This window comes from Gymnogyps californianus, chromosome 28, assembly GCF_018139145.2.
Source record: "Gymnogyps californianus isolate 813 chromosome 28, ASM1813914v2, whole genome shotgun sequence".
In the NCBI taxonomy this organism is placed as follows: domain Eukaryota; kingdom Metazoa; phylum Chordata; class Aves; order Accipitriformes; family Cathartidae; genus Gymnogyps; species Gymnogyps californianus.
In genome coordinates this window covers 3,163,537-3,179,364 of record NC_059498.1, presented here as the reverse complement: position 1 = coordinate 3,179,364, position 15,828 = coordinate 3,163,537, and the positions used below count along the sequence as shown (strand labels likewise).

General features: G+C 52.2%; 1 protein-coding gene across 1 annotated transcript in view; it reads left to right on the top strand.

Moving 5' to 3' along the window:
• The window catches only part of LOC127026537 (acid-sensing ion channel 2), a 513,577-nt gene extending 500,285 nt beyond the window's left edge, over nt 1–13,292 (top strand). The window contains exons 4-11 of the mRNA XM_050911842.1: nt 4,459–4,609; nt 5,054–5,110; nt 6,094–6,247; nt 6,987–7,078; nt 8,883–8,962; nt 12,143–12,211; nt 12,430–12,604; nt 12,966–13,292. Of these exons, the coding sequence (XP_050767799.1) occupies nt 4,459–4,609; nt 5,054–5,110; nt 6,094–6,247; nt 6,987–7,078; nt 8,883–8,962; nt 12,143–12,211; nt 12,430–12,531 (705 nt within the window). The 3' untranslated portion in view covers nt 12,532–12,604; nt 12,966–13,292. The remainder of the gene's footprint in view (nt 1–4,458; nt 4,610–5,053; nt 5,111–6,093; nt 6,248–6,986; nt 7,079–8,882; nt 8,963–12,142; nt 12,212–12,429; nt 12,605–12,965) is intronic.
• The last annotated feature ends 2,536 nt before the right edge of the window (nt 13,293–15,828 follow it).

Below are 15,828 nucleotides of genomic sequence, written 5' to 3'. Positions count from 1 at the left end.
TCCCTGCAGAGCCCCGTCCCTAATGATGTGCTTTCTCCCTCTGGAAAGGTCCCGCATCCGTATCTGGCTGCTGATCACTCGAGAATTTGCTTCTGATTACAAATTACAGAGCACGAGGGAAGCAACGAGTCTTTCAAGCTGTAATTACCATGGAGGCTCCAGGTAACAGCCCTTGATGAGCCCCTTGGAGAGAGAAGAGTTCATTGACTTGCTCAAGGGAGGGAGGGTCCAACCCTGCCAGCCCAGGGAGATTTGTCTCTAAAATCTTGCCCGTAAGGAAGAAGCACAGATTTGCCTGTCATACGTCAAATGAACCCTTGCTGCAGCGCTCCTTCCCACCGAGCCAGTGATGGAGGGGGAAGCGGATGGATTCCCGGTGCCGGTCCCCCGGGTGTGGGAGATGCTTTGGTTACAGCCGCCGCATCTCGGGGCTCTGCTTGGAGGCATGGCCAGCAGCAAGAAATCCCTGCCCTGGGATATAGAGATGTAAAAGGTAGGCATTAATATAAAACAAGGCAGCACCGAGGTGCCTGTGTCGCACCCGATAGGGCTCTGCTCCATGGCCAGGAGTTTCATTGGGAAAATTTCCGTTAAAAAGTAAAAATTTGAGCTTGCCTGGAGTCTCCTGTCAGTCCCAGACATGAAGTGCTTTTCTCCAAAACAGGGGAAGCCTTTATGCTGCAGAGCAAAAAAACCTCCACCGGTGTTAAATGTACCAAGAGGCTTTTTCTGCTCTTAAGTATCAGCGATTCAGAGCGCGGTGGAGAGAGCAAAAGTCTTGGCACGTGGCAGGGGAGATGTGTTGCACCTATTCCTGCGTGTTTACGAAGCCAGAGAAAAGTGAATTGCACTTGCACACTTGTGCTTGCACACTTGTGTGTGTGCAAGTGTGTGCATGGGGTTGTGTGTGTGGCAAGGCAGCAAATCCCCAAGGAATGCCACGCTTCTGGGGAGATGCAAACCAGCTTTGCTTCGTGGTATGGGGATAGGTGGTGCTCATGGTCCTGGCTACAAAACAGGCCATAACTCTGTTAATGAAGTTTCATTCATTAGGGTTTAATTTATCATTGAGCCCGTGCACCTCCTGCAGACGCGGTGCCAGTTCACGAGCACCGTGGCTCAAATCCAACGCTGGCTGACAAAAAAAGTGTGTAAGCTAAATATCTGATCACGACTCCATCGTTTTCTGATCCCGTCACCTACATTCGGAATAAAATTTAAAGGGCTTAAAAGATTTGTGTGTAGCTGTGCTTGGAAGAGAGCTGATACCATCTGAGACTGCAATTATTTATTCTCCTTTATCATACAACGTGCAACATATGGGCCCCTTTCTCCACTGCGGATGACTAAATGATGGCATCTGGTACTCTATTATATTGCAAGTGTAAAGCAAATGAGAAAAGATCCCCTTCAAACAGCACTTTGCTATTGTCGCAAAGACGCTCTTGATATTTTCATTCCAAGGTGCTGCTTTGCTGACTTTCAAAGCCATCCCATTCAGAGCCAGGCGTGTTTTCTTGGAGGATGCCGAGATTGCTGGGAACTGGGGTTTTTTTTCCCTTAATGCCTCAGCTGGTCCCCGCAGATGGGATCCCTCCATCACCTGCTGCATCTTCGCGCCTGATGTGGATATTGTCTGCTCTTCAGGTTGGACCCGCTGAGCGCACAGATCGGTGCGTGTCGCTCCGAGCAGCTGAAGAGCTCTCGCCGCTGTTGCTTTTCAAAGCAGCTTGAGCAGCGGCATGGATTGAGGCAGATTTTGGGAATGCCAGAGCTCATGTCGCGCAGTGAGCAGCCCAGGCGCCCATGGGCGATGCCGGTTCCGGCGTGCATAGCATCCTGTTTCTTTGCACGCGCACACCAGGACGCAGAGGTGCTGAGCAGACCACGCAGATCTGCTGTGGCTGAACGTCGCTGCAAAGTTTTCTGTCTCGTTGGCGCTTGAGACCAGGGATGGTGCTCACAGGAGCAGGGGAAGGGATTTGGTACTTCCCAGCTGGTGGGGGAAGCAGAGCCAAAGAGGGGTTCACCATCACATGGGTCTGGAGAACCCCTTCACCCTTGTGCAGGCAGGGTCTGAGCTTTTCTCAGGTCTATCCTTGGGGTCATGCAAGGGAAGACCTTGAACTGCCATCTCATCATGAGGAGGACCTGTGGCTCATCTAGAAGATGGGTATGCCATGGGGCTGCCATGTCCATGGCTCCATCTGGTCCCGTAAAGCCTGCATCAGCCTGTTTGTTAGAGACAGAAGTAACTGGGAACCAGTATAGTGCCCATAGAAGCAGCAAGCAAAGTGCTGGAATAAGCAAAGCGCCTCTGGATTCCTGGATGGGAACTGTTCATGGCAAAATTGTTCCTAGAGAAGGAATTACTTTGGCTTGGCTGAGTTGAGAGCTTGCCCAGCCACACAGGGCAGGATCATCCTCTGAAGTCTGGCATCTTCCCCAAACTCTCCTTTAGCTTCCAGGTTTCATGCCCCTCCAAGGCAGACTGTTCCCATACCCAACTGTCCTCACCACAAGACATGTTCATCCCAACATCTCATCTTCCTCTTCCTGGCTGCAATTTAAGCCCATTATGGGTTTTTAATGTCTGAGTGGTTCATAAGTCAAAGCCACGGGGAGTTTTACCAGTGCCCCAGCACTGCAAGCTGGTGCACAAGGTGAACATCTTTTCACAGGGTGCTTTGGAGAGCTGGAGCTCTGCTCTCACAGGAGATCTTATGGGGCAGACCTAGAGCAGAGCATGGGCTCCAAACGGCTCACACCATGGTAGTTTTGTCATAGTTACCCCAGGTCCATGCCTGAAGGATTCATGGGGTCGTTATTTATCCAACAGCATCTGCAATGTGCCTCCACTTCGTGGGTCATCTCTTTTCTCCTCCCTTTTCCACATGTCTCCAGAAGAAACCCAAAACAAGCACTGTAGAGCCTTGCCAGTAGGTCCTAGGCTGATAGTCCATCAACATATGTTTACATATTTGTTTTAGGATGTGATTAATGTTACTACATTTTTTAAAGGAATGTTTTTGTTCAGCCAACGTGCTTTGCCAGCACAAAACGTTCTGTGTTTGGAGCAAAGCACAGCAAATTGGACGCCGCTTTAAAACATAAAAGAAGGAGGGGTTAGGGGAATGCTATTTTCTGCTCTCTAGCAAAGAGTAGTGCAGAGCATTTAGCAAAGACAAAGAGAAACGGGCAAGGCTGCCAAGCTGCAGACAGAAGCAGAGCAAGGTAGATTTGGCCATGGGGGCCAGAGAGTGACTGTTTTCCCTCCAGCGTGTTCTGGGCTCTGAATTAAGGTTTCTGTGGTGGCCTGTGGTGGCCTGCTTACCTTATCTTTGCATGTGTGTTAAATAAAGCGGTAACAGCAGAAGGGTTTGCGTTGCACTAGCACTGAGCAGAGCAACTTATGAGCCTCATGCGAGGTGGTGTGCAAACGGGGGAGAAGAAGACAGGTTCCTCATCATCATGGGGTGTCAGGAGAGCGGATAATGTGTATCTAGCTCCACAGGGCTCTCCCTGAGCATGAGTGTTCGGAAAAGGACATGATTGACTTGTCTGCCTTCTCCGTGGCTGCAGCGAGGTACTGCTCTGCAGCCCAGCACCATATCCCATGGCAACACCACTCTGAGCAGAGCCATCCCTCCATGGGGAGCATGAAGATTTGGAGGCTCCTTATGGCACTGGTACACCTTTTCCTTGGCATTTCTCACCTGCTGCAGCAATCTCTAATTGCTGAACTGTTCTTGGTCCTTTCCATGTGCTTCCCAAGTCCCTTGCACCTCTCTGAGGGTTGTGATCTGCTGCATTTTTCATCAACAAGAAAAGTGCCTGAAGAAGGGAACGGTGCAAATGTGGCGGCTTTGCTCACACCAGAGCAATCACAACCATTGCTAGGATCTCACTGCCACCCCTTTCTGCTCCTCAATGTCACCAGCGCTGTCTGCGTTGTCCCTGTGAGCAGCACGTAGTGGCACAGTTCGGAGGCTGGAGTAAGCCGGAGACGGGAGCTGTCAACACACCGGTGCCAACGACCCCATGTTTGCTCCCACCAAAGTTGGAGATGAATTGCAGGTCGGAGCCTCCCCTTCAGCCCCTGCATGGGCGGGATTTTCCCAATGGTTCAAGAAAGACCACAGAGCTGGTCTTGGAGAACCTCTGGTGCTGCACATCTCTGATGGCAGCATCCTGCTGCAGCTCTCCTCCTGGAGATGCTGGGTCGGAGGGACACAGCAGAGCAGCTCTGGAGCAGAAGAGCTTGCTAAAGGCTCCCACTTGGCAAAAGTCATGCTGTGGCCTTCCCTTGCAACAGCACCACTCGGTCCTCTCCTTAAAAACATCATTAAAATTGTGCTCTGGGGGCTCCTCTGTGGCAAGAGGAGGGAGATGCTGCGCCCCACTCCTCGCTGCTGGTCCCCAGCGTCCCCTGACACCCCGCTCCTCCCTCTCTTGCAGCTGACGTACCTGCCTCCGCCGTGGGGTGAATGTCGCTCGTCGGATATGGGCTTAGACTTCTTTCCCGTTTACAGTATCACGGCTTGCAGGATCGACTGCGAGACCCGGTATATTGTGGAAAACTGCAACTGCAAAATGGTTCACATGCCAGGTCAGTGTGCCGGGGGGGGCAGGGACCCCCTCCCTCCACCCAGCCTGGGTCATTAAGGGTTAACGAGCTGGAAGGGGATCAGGGATTCAAAGAGCTGGGAATACCTTTCCCTAAGGAAAGGAGGATGCTAATAGCCTTTGCAAAATGCCCTGAAATAGGGGGCAAGACGTGGCAGAGGGACGTGGGTCTGATTTCCCCTTATTTAGCCCCAGTTAACACCCCTGGGTGGTATTTCCAGCAGCCCCCTCCTCGGTTTGCAAGAAAAGGCCCCCGCGGCAGGCAGAGGTGGGGCAGACGCTGCAATACCGCTGCTGCCCGTCCCCAGCGTGGGTTCATTTTGCTAAAGAGAGATCCTTGCGGTCCCCGCAGAGAGCCCAGCGGTCCCCAGCTCCCTTGCAGCAGCGGTGGCTGATGCTCACTGATGGATGTGTCCTTTCCATGCAGGGGATGCTCCCTTCTGTACCCCGGAGCAGTATAAGGAATGCGCAGAGCCTGCGCTCGGTGAGTACCAAGAGATATCCCTGGATACCACAGGTGTCCCGAGCTGGAGGGACTTCCAGCAGCCTGCGTCCTCCTGGCTGGCAGGACTAGGGTGATCTATAGCAGCTGCAACCCGGCGATGGGTTTTGAGGAGACTCAACTTGTTGCGAAGGGCTGGGTGCGCCCTGGGATAAAGTTTCTTCTTCCTCATATCCTCTCCGTGGTCAAGCAGGTAAAACCACAGGGTACCCCGTGGTATATACCTTCTCTCTCCTCTCTCTTGCCCAGAAGAATGCCTTGTCCTAATAGCTGAGGTATTGGTCCGTACAGGTGGGCGGCCAAACTTATCCTCAAATCGCTGGAACTCTTGGGACCATTTCTCAGCTAGCATGTCTGGCAGTTTCTCCACAGCCGCGATGAGGGATATGAGGAAGTGGGATGGAAGACCTACCTCGGTCCTAGATGCACAATGCAATTGCTCGCCACCCGCTGACCGATGCCCAGTTAGTTCCCGAACCACGATCCGCCCCTCCCGGCCAACTTCCCCCGGTTTATATACTGGGCATGACGTTCCATGGTATGGAATACCCTTTTGGCTAGTTCAGGTCAGCGGGTGGTGAGCAATTCTTCTACATGGGGTATGGGGCTCCGTCAGTGCAAAAACCCTCGGGATAACAGGCACCCCAGGATATGTAGGAGGGGAGCACCTCTGGGTCTGGATTTGGGATGGAGGGACCCATTCTAGGTCTGGATTTAGGAGACTCAATCACCACATGTTCTCAGAGCAGATGCTGGTAACAGAGTGTAGCCTCCAGCAGAAGGTCTCTCTCCAAGACGGTGGGGATGGCCGTGCAATGAAGTGGGAGAAAAATGGCCAGAACTGGGTTTCCTGCAGCTCTTCTGAGATGGGGCTCCTTGGCCCCTCTCTGGGTGGCATGACTTCTGCTCCCACATCTGCTGTGTGTCCCTGCCTCCATGAGATCTAACTCTGTGACCTTCTCCAGGTTTGCTTGCTGAAAAGGACAGCAATTACTGCATCTGCAGAACACCCTGTAACCTGACCAGATACAACAAAGAGCTCTCCATGGTCAAGATCCCCAGCAAGACCTCGGCCAAGTACCTGGAGAAGAAGTTCAACAAGTCGGAAAAATATATCTCGTGAGTGTTGCAGAAAAGAGATCTCCTTTGCTTTATGGAGGGAAAGTGTCTGTAAAGCCCCATTGGCTGTTTAAACCAGCCTGTGCTAAGATGAGACCTTGCCAATGCCTCCATCACCAAACAGAGGTATGTCCTCCAGGGAGGGTTAGGGTGAAACCCTTGAGGAGATGAGGTGTAGGTTGCTTTCTTGTCAGTAGAGCTGTTTCCAGACAACTCTATGTTCCTTCCCTGGCCTTGTCTTCCTGAGCATACTCCATACCCACCAAAAAAAGGGCAAAAACTCCTCTTATTTTGACAGGGAAGCCCAGTCTTGCTGGCCCTGTCTGAGATACGGCTGCTCTCTACCAAAGTCTGGGCTGTGGACCTCAGGCAGCCGCTGTCTTGGACCTCTCCCAACCCTGGGCACATTATTGCCTTGTGGAGGCAGCAAGAGTTACTCCATATTAAACATCCTTTGGAGTCTTGCTGTTATCATCAAAGTGAGATCCAGAGCTCAGACCCTGAGAGATCTTGGGGGAACATTTTCCAGCTTCTGCTAAGGCTGCCAGAGTCCTAACAGTGCCCTATGGTCTTGGTCTCCAGGAGGTCCAAGTGTCTGGGGGTTGCTGAGGACACCAGAAAGAGAACAGTCAGGACAGAGAGGGGAATAAAGCCCCAAAGTCCCATTTTTTTTTCTTGTCCCGAAGCACACGAGGCCGCTGGTGGCTGATGGACTGATGCTGTTGTCCTCTTTCTACAGAGAGAATATTCTTGTGCTGGACATATTTTTTGAAGCACTCAACTATGAGACAATTGAGCAGAAGAAAGCCTATGAAGTGGCAGCCTTACTTGGTAAGGAGAGATCAGAGGTGCAATTTGGTGTCTGTGTGAGCCCGTGCTGGAGTCCATGTGTGTTTATGGGACAGACAGATGCTGTGAGTGGGTGCACAGCTTATGTGCATTGCCTTGAAAATCCCAGCAAGGTCCAGACACCTTCCTGGCCAGCACGCTTTCAACCCCATCTCTTATTTTCCTTCCAACACCAAGCTGTCCCAGGAATGTCCCAGGGACCACAGCTAGTTCGTGTGTCACCTGTGAAAGGTTAACGTGAGCTGCTCCATCTCTGCTTGCTACCGGCGCCCTATTATTTGGAAATCCCAGGGCCGAGCAGGTGATGGATGCTCTCTGTGGTGCTCCCCATGCTGGAAGGGCAGTGTGTGGAGGAGGACAGCTCTTAAAACCATCTGCCCATCACCTCTGACATGCTCCAAATCCATCCTTTCCAGCCAGGCCAGCCAGGACCCTGAGCTCTTTGCCTTTGGGTGATGCCCTGCAGCTTGATGGAGAAGGTGGAGGAGTTGTTGGGTTGCTCAGCCTCAAACTGGGTCAAGCTTTGTGGGTGCCAGCTACAGATTTGGGTGCTTGGGACCCGTTGGGTTTGGGGGTGGAGGTGTTCAGTCAGGAGAAGCAAGCATGCTCTGTGCCCCCACTCAGCCTTGCAGCCCCACCATGTGCCACCCCGAATCCCCAAATCCCTCCTGGGATGCAGGGAGCGAGGGGCACCTTCGTTTGAAAGCTGGAGCTGGGTCATCCCGCGGGGCTGGATGCTGCGAGCCTGCCCCGGGATGGGGACACTGCAGGGAGCAGAGCACCCCACGTCCCATTGGGTGCCCCCATGTCAACCTGCAGTGGTAGCTCTGCAAAAGGTACATGCTGTGAGCCCTTCTGCACCGGTTGTGGGTTCCCCAAGAGTGGAAAAGCGAGGAAGAGGAGGTTGGTGATGAAGCCTCTTTGACACAAGCCTCCTTATTTGCATGACCTTGCACGACCCTCATTCCCAGGGCACTGCGGGCTTTGGGCAGAGTCTCATCTTCCCCCAGTCCTCAGCCCCTTTTGAACCAGCACTTTGCCCCCAAGCACCTTTTTTCCTCTTTCTTCTGTCTCTGTCTCATGGACACCCACAGCAAAGGTCCCGTAGCCCCTCCACCCACGGGTGCCTTTGCTCTGGGGAGGAACACAGCTAAACCATGGGTGTTCTGCAGCAAAATCCATGAGATTTGTCTTCCCTGAAGCACATGGTTTGGCATAGCGCAGCATCTCATGTCAGCAGTTATGTTCCCAGCAGATTCCTGGAAGTCTCCTCTCCCCATGGTGCCTCCTCCGCAGCACTTCCCCAGCCCTGGGGGACTCAAGCAGAGACAGCCTTGAGATGCTCCCCTAAAAAAGCAGGCCATCTCCCTTTCCTCTTTTTGGCAGATTTGGGTTTTTTCTCCGCTCCAGGGGACGTTACCTAATTCTTCTCCAGCATCTTTCTCCTTCCCCCGCCCAGTTTGGGAATTGGGCTTTGGGATTTCTGGGATGAAGCCTGCTGTCTGACAGATGGCTTCCTCGGATGCCAGCGTGCGGTATCGCATCCTCATTAGGCTTCCAGTTGATGGCCTCGTTAGCAGGAGAAATGCTTTGGTGACCGGCAACATCCTTCCCGGGATGCTTTTCATGGCATTAGAGCTGTTGGTGTTTCTGGGGGTCATCCCTTGCATTTCCCCACTCTTCGGGGATGGCAGCACCCAGGGCAGCTGCACCACAGTTGCACGGGTGCCTCTAAGAGCATTTACCCCAGGGGTAAAAGCCATCCACATGTTGTTCTCTCTCCTAGGTGACATTGGAGGCCAGATGGGGCTATTTATCGGTGCTAGCATCCTCACTATACTAGAGCTCTTCGATTATATATATGAGGTAAGACCCTCGCCCTTCGCCTTATTCCTCTGGCGGGGTGTGGGTTTGCCAGCCTTGATGCCAGGCTGGGGTGGTCGCGGACCAGGACCCTCCATGCCCAATGCGCCCACATGGATTATTAATTTTCATTAATGATACTATGTAATTAATGCTTTACAATAGTGCTATATGGTCTGTCAAGGCTACGTAGCGTGGTGCGGAGGTCCCTGCATCAGCAAGGGCTCTCCGTGTGGGGGGGGCTGGCATGCAGCCATGGCATGGCATAGCCAGGTTCGCTTGGCACCTTGCCTCTGCTAACGAGGTTTGCTTCTCGCTTGGGCTAATTAAGCACCACCTTCATGTGGGGCTGTGCTGCTTCCCACCCTGAAGCTTGCACTGCCTGGGGTGCTGGCTGGGGACCTGCTGCTGCGCCCTCCTGTCCCTGTCAGCAGTTGGGGCTTCTCCCAGCAGCATGCTGTTACCATCTTCTCATAAAAACACCTTTAATTAATGCCTGAGTCCCAGTCTAGCCGTCAGGCGGGAGAAGCAGCGAGGCCAGACCTTGTACTGCTGCCAGGGGGTGGAAAAACCCCAGTCCCTGTTATCTGCTGTCTGCAGCTCTGCCAGCAGCCCTGGAGCAAGGAGCTTTCTAGGAAGCACCGAGACGAGCTCGAGCATGGTCCCGTGGCTCCACGATGGCTGAGAGCAGCTGCTCCAGAGAAAAGTGCAGGCCCTTTTTAATGGGAATTATTGCAATAAGCAGTCCGGAGGGGACATTGCTTTCCGGCAGCCCTCCCTCCTCCTGCCCTCCAGCAGCAGAGTTACGACCCTTGTATATTTTTAATCTCTTTTTGCCTAAGCGAGTTCCCCCAGTGAACGCTGATGTCTCAGCCCAGCAGCACAGCTCAGCATCTCCCAGGCGATTTCAGCTTTTCTATGCCGCGGTGCCAACGCAGGCCTCGGTGGTCCCGTGCTGTCACAGCCTGCCTGCGGGCATCGTCCCTCCGGCATCCTCTGGCCCTGCGAGCGCAGAGGCAGATTCCAGGTGCTGTCTGCGCCCTTCTGCCATTTGGACTTTTTCCACCTCATTTTTTCACCTGAATGGGCCACGGTCCAAAATAACCCTCCCTGGAGCATCCTCCCCACCAGTTGTTGATTTTCCTTTCCAGTCTTCATCGCCGCATTGCAGAAGGCTTCGTGTTGGGGGTCAGGCTCATGATTTTTGTTTATAAAAGGGGAAATTGAGGCAGGGAGAGGGGCTGCAGCTGGATGCAAGCTGCTGAGGAGCACCCGGTTTGCACCAAGATGACCCCAGGGACACTAACACACAAGTGTGTGTCCTGTTTTATAGCAGGAAAGAATGAGTTTATAGCTCGGGGTAGTTTCAAGGAGGATGCAAACACCTATGGAGACAGGCAGTTCCCAGCAAATTTGGCACATCCCAGCCCGAGGTCCTTTGCCCTTGTCCCTGGGAAGGTGCCTCCTGCTAAGTCAGCTCCTCTACTCATTGCCTGGTGATTTTAATGCGATGGCTTTGGGGCCCCTGCACCCACATATGCAATATCTTAGACCTGCATAGTCCAGCACTCTCATAGCCCTGTCTCAGCCCCGTATCATGATGGGACCAGGGATTTTTAATCCCATGGGATATTGCAGTCAGCGGTCGTTCGTGGCTGTTACATTAACGTGTGCCAAGCCAGGTGGGTGCACAGGGATGTCAGGCAAGCGGTCTCTGCTCCGAGCTCGCTGGGGCATCTTGAAAAACCTCTTAATGTTATTAAAGTTGGGATGCTGGCTTTACGTTTTAAGACAGTCGCTCCCCATCACAGTCCCTTCTGGGCAGCTGTTAGCACTTGGTGGCATTATTCTGCAATAAAATATATTGAAAATTACAAGCATAAAGCTCATAATGGCTTTGGAGTGCAAACAAAACCTGTGCCTCAGTTTATATCTCAGGCTGAATGCACACAATATTTCATTAAAATCGCCTATTCCCGGCTTTCTTGGGGTTCTTTCATAAGAAGGTAATAAGAAACCTCGCAAAGTTTGGATTTTTCTTCCCTGCTTTACCCCTTTGTTTGACATCTGCTTATAAAACTTGGCAAATAGTTTCCCTTTGCTGGTTTTTTTTTTTCTCTTTTTCTTCTTTTTGGGCAAACATGGCTTAAGAGAGCATCCTGTCTCCTTGGAGAGGCTCCCCGTGCACACCCAGGCATGCACCAGCAGGTTCACCCAGCTATGCCCTATGCGGGGCATCTTCATGGTCACCTGTGACAGATATTTAACCCACACCGGACAGGGAGAAAAGGAATAAAATGTCTTAAACGATGCCTAATCTACATGGTTGATCTAATCTGCTGAGGGTTTCATCAAGGTGGGGTTCGGCGCACCTCAAACTCATTGCGTTTTCAACCAAAGCATTTGTAAACCCTTTGAGATTGCCAGCAAACAGATGCAAGTATTCTTTTCCGGTGGGTTAGCCAAAATCGGATGAATATTGACCCTAGGGATGGGTTTTTTGCATCATTTGCTCAGCACAATCCTCTTGGTCCTGCCCCAGGGCAGAGTTGTGCTCCTGGGCTCATCGAGGTCCCAAATCCCCACCACGCATCTCTGCGTGCCAGCCAGCATCCACCTCACTTCCTTAGGAACTGACCCAATTTTTCACGTTTTTAGCTTTCTTCTTTTTTTCTCTTTTCCCCCAGTGGAAGTTTTTCAGAAAAACACTCACTTTTCAACCTTCCTGGGATTTCCCTTGAAAATACGTTCTTCAGCAGCAGCGGCTGCCAGGGAAATAATATGGCTGTGAAGGGAAACGGCGCTCACATAGCTGACATTTTTCAATAAACCCCCAAATATATTTTAAAAAGTGAGTTTTGGGGTTTTTTTTTCCATGTGAAGAATTCAGTTTGGACACATGGGGTGGTTTTCTTGGAAATACTGTCTCCTTCTCCATATCCTTTGGAGGGTTTCCTCCAAACCCGGCGCATCCCCTGGGGCTGTGCCCCCAACCCCGCTGGGTGAGGCTGCTCCATGCCTCGTGGATGTCTTTTGTTTTGCACGCAGAGTATTAACCCACATCCTTAGTAGGACATAAGCGATTTTATTTTATTGGGTTTTTAAATGGCTAAAAGTGTAAATAATTTTAACTTTCATTGGTTTCGTGGATGCCCACCTTAACCCAACCTCCCCCTTTTGCAGCTGATCAAGGAGAAATTATTAGACCTACTTGGAAAGGAGGAAGAGGAAGGGAGCCATGATGAAAACGTGGTAAGGAGCCCCAGTGGGAGACAAGAGGAAATTTCCCTGCGGTCGGCTCCGTAGGCAGGCGAAGTCGCTCGATACGGATGCAGCGTTTGGCCCCGGCTTGAGTTGTTTCCAAAGGATTGATGCTATGGCTCGGCCAAAGAAAGGAGATAGCGGTTGGGGAGGGACAGGGAGCGTCCAGCGGCCCCAGGGTAACCCTGTCCCCCGCTCTCCATCCGCAGAGCACTTGCGACCCCATGCCAAATCATTCGGAAACCATCAGCCACACTGTGAACGTGCCGCTGCAGGCCACCCTGGGAACGCTGGAGGAGATCGCCTGCTGACACCGTCCGACCGCTCCACAGTGCCAACACCTAAGGAAGGAAAACTGCACAGGAAAGCAGAGACCGAGCTCAGGTTTGCAACGGGGGAAAAAAAAAAAAAAAAAATTAAAAAAATATATTAAAAAAAGGAAGAAAATCGCTATGCATTAAAAAAAAATAAATATATATATATTATATATATACTCTGCCAAAACCAAGCGAGAGGCGCCTTGGACTTGACTTGTGTTGTCCTTTCCTGTGGGGGGGTTGTCTTCAAGATGTGAAGGCAGCAGCTCATTTTTGAACTGTACAAAACAAAGAGACCACCACCACCAAAAACAAAACCGAAGCCCCGCCATTTCACATACTGCCAAATGTATAAAGCACTTGCATGCCAGTTCTTTTTACGGCAATATATTCCTATCTGTCTTTATAAGCTCTGTTCCTCTTTACAGTCTCTGATTTTCACTACAAGAAGGAACTCGCGGGCCCAGCCATCCCCTGAAATCACCATTACTAACGTCGTAGGCTGAATTAGAATAAAGAAACAAAAAGTCGCAGCTCTTGGATTCTTCTTACGTTCTTGTCCTTCGTGTCAGTCTGTGATGAATCTTAAGCTAAGCCGGGTCCCCCGAGGCCGGGCCACCGCCGGGGCTCCTCAGCGCTACCAGTCACCCCAAGGTGAGCATCCCTGGAGAGGGGCCGGACCGGGTGGCTCTCGGTGGATCGTCCCCCCCGGCTGCTGTGTCATGCTCCTCCATCTGCAGTGCCTGGATAGTCCGTCTGCGGCAGGTGGGCATGAGGCGGTGGGTTTCTTTTTTTTTCTTTTTTTTTTTTTTTTTTAATTTTTATTTTTTCCCATTAATGGATTCTGTGCTTTCTCCTTGTTCTCATGACTGATATTAAAGCTGGTCTTGTGGAAATGGCCGGGCTGTGTCATTTCTGCCTTGCCCCCCCACCCCAAGCCGGAGCTCCCGGCGCAGCCTCGGCACAGGGTGAGGGGCAGACACCAGGACAAGCCCATCCCAGGGGCTGCCCGGGACCTTCCTCACCCCTTCCCCTGCCTTTACCCCTTCCACCGCGTCCTCACACACCTCCTGATGGGGTGGGCATGATGCCATGACCGTGCTCAGCTGCATCCCCATCTGCTCCATGATGGTGGGGCCAGCTCTGATGTGCATTGTGCTTGTCTCTTGGAGTCTCATTTATTAGCGACCAGAAGTTTAAATAGAACTGGGTTAAAATGATGCTGCTTTACCCCGATAAAGAGAGAAGGCAAGTTTCCTGGAGCTCCAAACCCTGCTGGTTTTGTAGCCTGGAGGAATGGGAGCAGGACGCGATGTGTGGGTGTGTTTGTACCTCTGCTAGCTCATGGGTGGGTGCTGCTGAATGGCCAGTGACCGTCACCAATGTGGTAGCCACAGCGGGGAGAATCACAGCTGGACTGTGAAAAGCTGTTTTGGGAGAGCTGATGGAGTCCCAAACCTTGGGAGGGCGTTAAACCAGCCACAGGGAGTGGAGGTCAGCCCAGGTTTACCCGCAGAGGGTGCTGCGGATGGGAGGTGTGTTGGGGTCTGCAGCCGGCTGAGGGACTGAGGACATCCCTTTGCCCTGGAGAAGGTGCAGATCCGTCCTCAAAGCCTGTCTCAAGTGCCCATGTTCATGCACAAAAACACTTTCCTTTGGTACAAATCCTTTTGCTGCCCAGAGCATGGTGCAAAGGGCTTCCAGTCCATCACTTGTTCTGGAGCAGACTGTCCCCTAAGGGCAATGTCAAGCAAGCAGCCGGCCAAGGGTGCTCAGGGTAGGTCTCTGTCCTGGGCCACCTAAGTCAACAAGAGCTTCCCAGTGCTTGGACAGAAGTCCCAGCTGGGCAGCCACACAGACAACCTCAGTGCGCTGCAGTGTCTTGGGGAAAGGCAGGGCCTGTCTCTGCAAAGCCCAAATCATGTCCCCCCCATCACATGCCACCAAACCTGAGTCCACTGCCCTCCCCACCATGCCAACAGCAGGGCCTTGGAGCAATGCTCCCAAGTCTGCCTCTGCGGCTGCCCAAATTAACCTCTGTGAAGCAGCACGTTGGCCGGGCAGCCACAGCAATGGGCTCTTTCCATGCAGCAAGCTCCGTGCCTTGGAGCTGCCATGTGTCCTTCCCTGGTTGGAGCCGTTTTGGCTCCTCTCCCTGCTTTTGGTGTGGCTTTGGCTGATTGCATGTTAAGGAGAGCCTTGCTGAGGCAAGACCAAGGGGCAGGATTGCAGCCCAGCCCTCTGCCGTGCTCACTGTCCACCAAGGGCAGGCTGAAACCCTACTCTTCCCTTCTGTAGTTGCTCACCAAGCCCAAGAAGCTGCTTTGAGGGTGACCTACCTGTTCAGACACAGCACAAGCCATCCAAAGCTGCCCCAGCACCAAAGGCTGGAGTCTATCCCAAGCTCAGGCTCCCAAGCAGTGCTCATGGCTTCCCCAAGTCCGTAGGACATGGCTCTTGGCTTTTCCTCCAGCAGATGGGCTGGAGGTCTTCTCTGGCCGCTGCAAAGTTGTTCCCTGCTCAGCAGGGTCCTCCTTCAATTAAACATGAGCTGTGGCACCAAGGAGCCACATTAACACATCCCGCAGGCTATTTAGCTGCAATCATGTCCTCCTCGCCTTGCTCTACAGCAGCAGGTAGTCTACAGCCCCTCAACGTTTTTCTCCCTTAGACAAAAATAAAACCAGTAAGGCTCCCAGCAAAAGACCTGGTTTGTGGGATTGAACACACCCAAAAAACCTTCACCAAGCAAGGAGGCAGGCAGAGTCCTTTCAGACATCAAGGAGTAGCAGACGGGTTTCAATCCAATCCTCTCCAGGCTGGCAGAGAAGTGCTTAGAGGATGTGTGCTCAGATGTGTGCCCTCTAAAGGGTTAATGGTGACAGTGACTCCAAGAGTCATTTCCATGCATATAAGTTTCTCCACTTGGCAATTTATTAAATCTCCATTAAGAGATTTTGGTGGAGTCATTGGAACTCTGCTGAAGCTTGATGAGGTGGGACACCACAGGGATGCCCAGGGGTGCTGTGAAGAGTTTTGCTAATACCACCTATAGAGGAAAGCCATTTGAATGGAGGAGGTGTGGCACGAGGATGGCATCTCTGATTGCTCCTGAAGAGCACACCCTCCAAAGGACTTGCTGAAGAGCTCATTTTGTGTTATCAGTTTTCATTATCTCCTGAGACCTGGACGCTGGCCACACGTTCATTATCCATGGGATGCCCAGCAGCCATCAGCTGGTAACAAGTGCTCATCGACAGCCTGGCTGCAAAGCTGCGGAGCTGCCAAGCT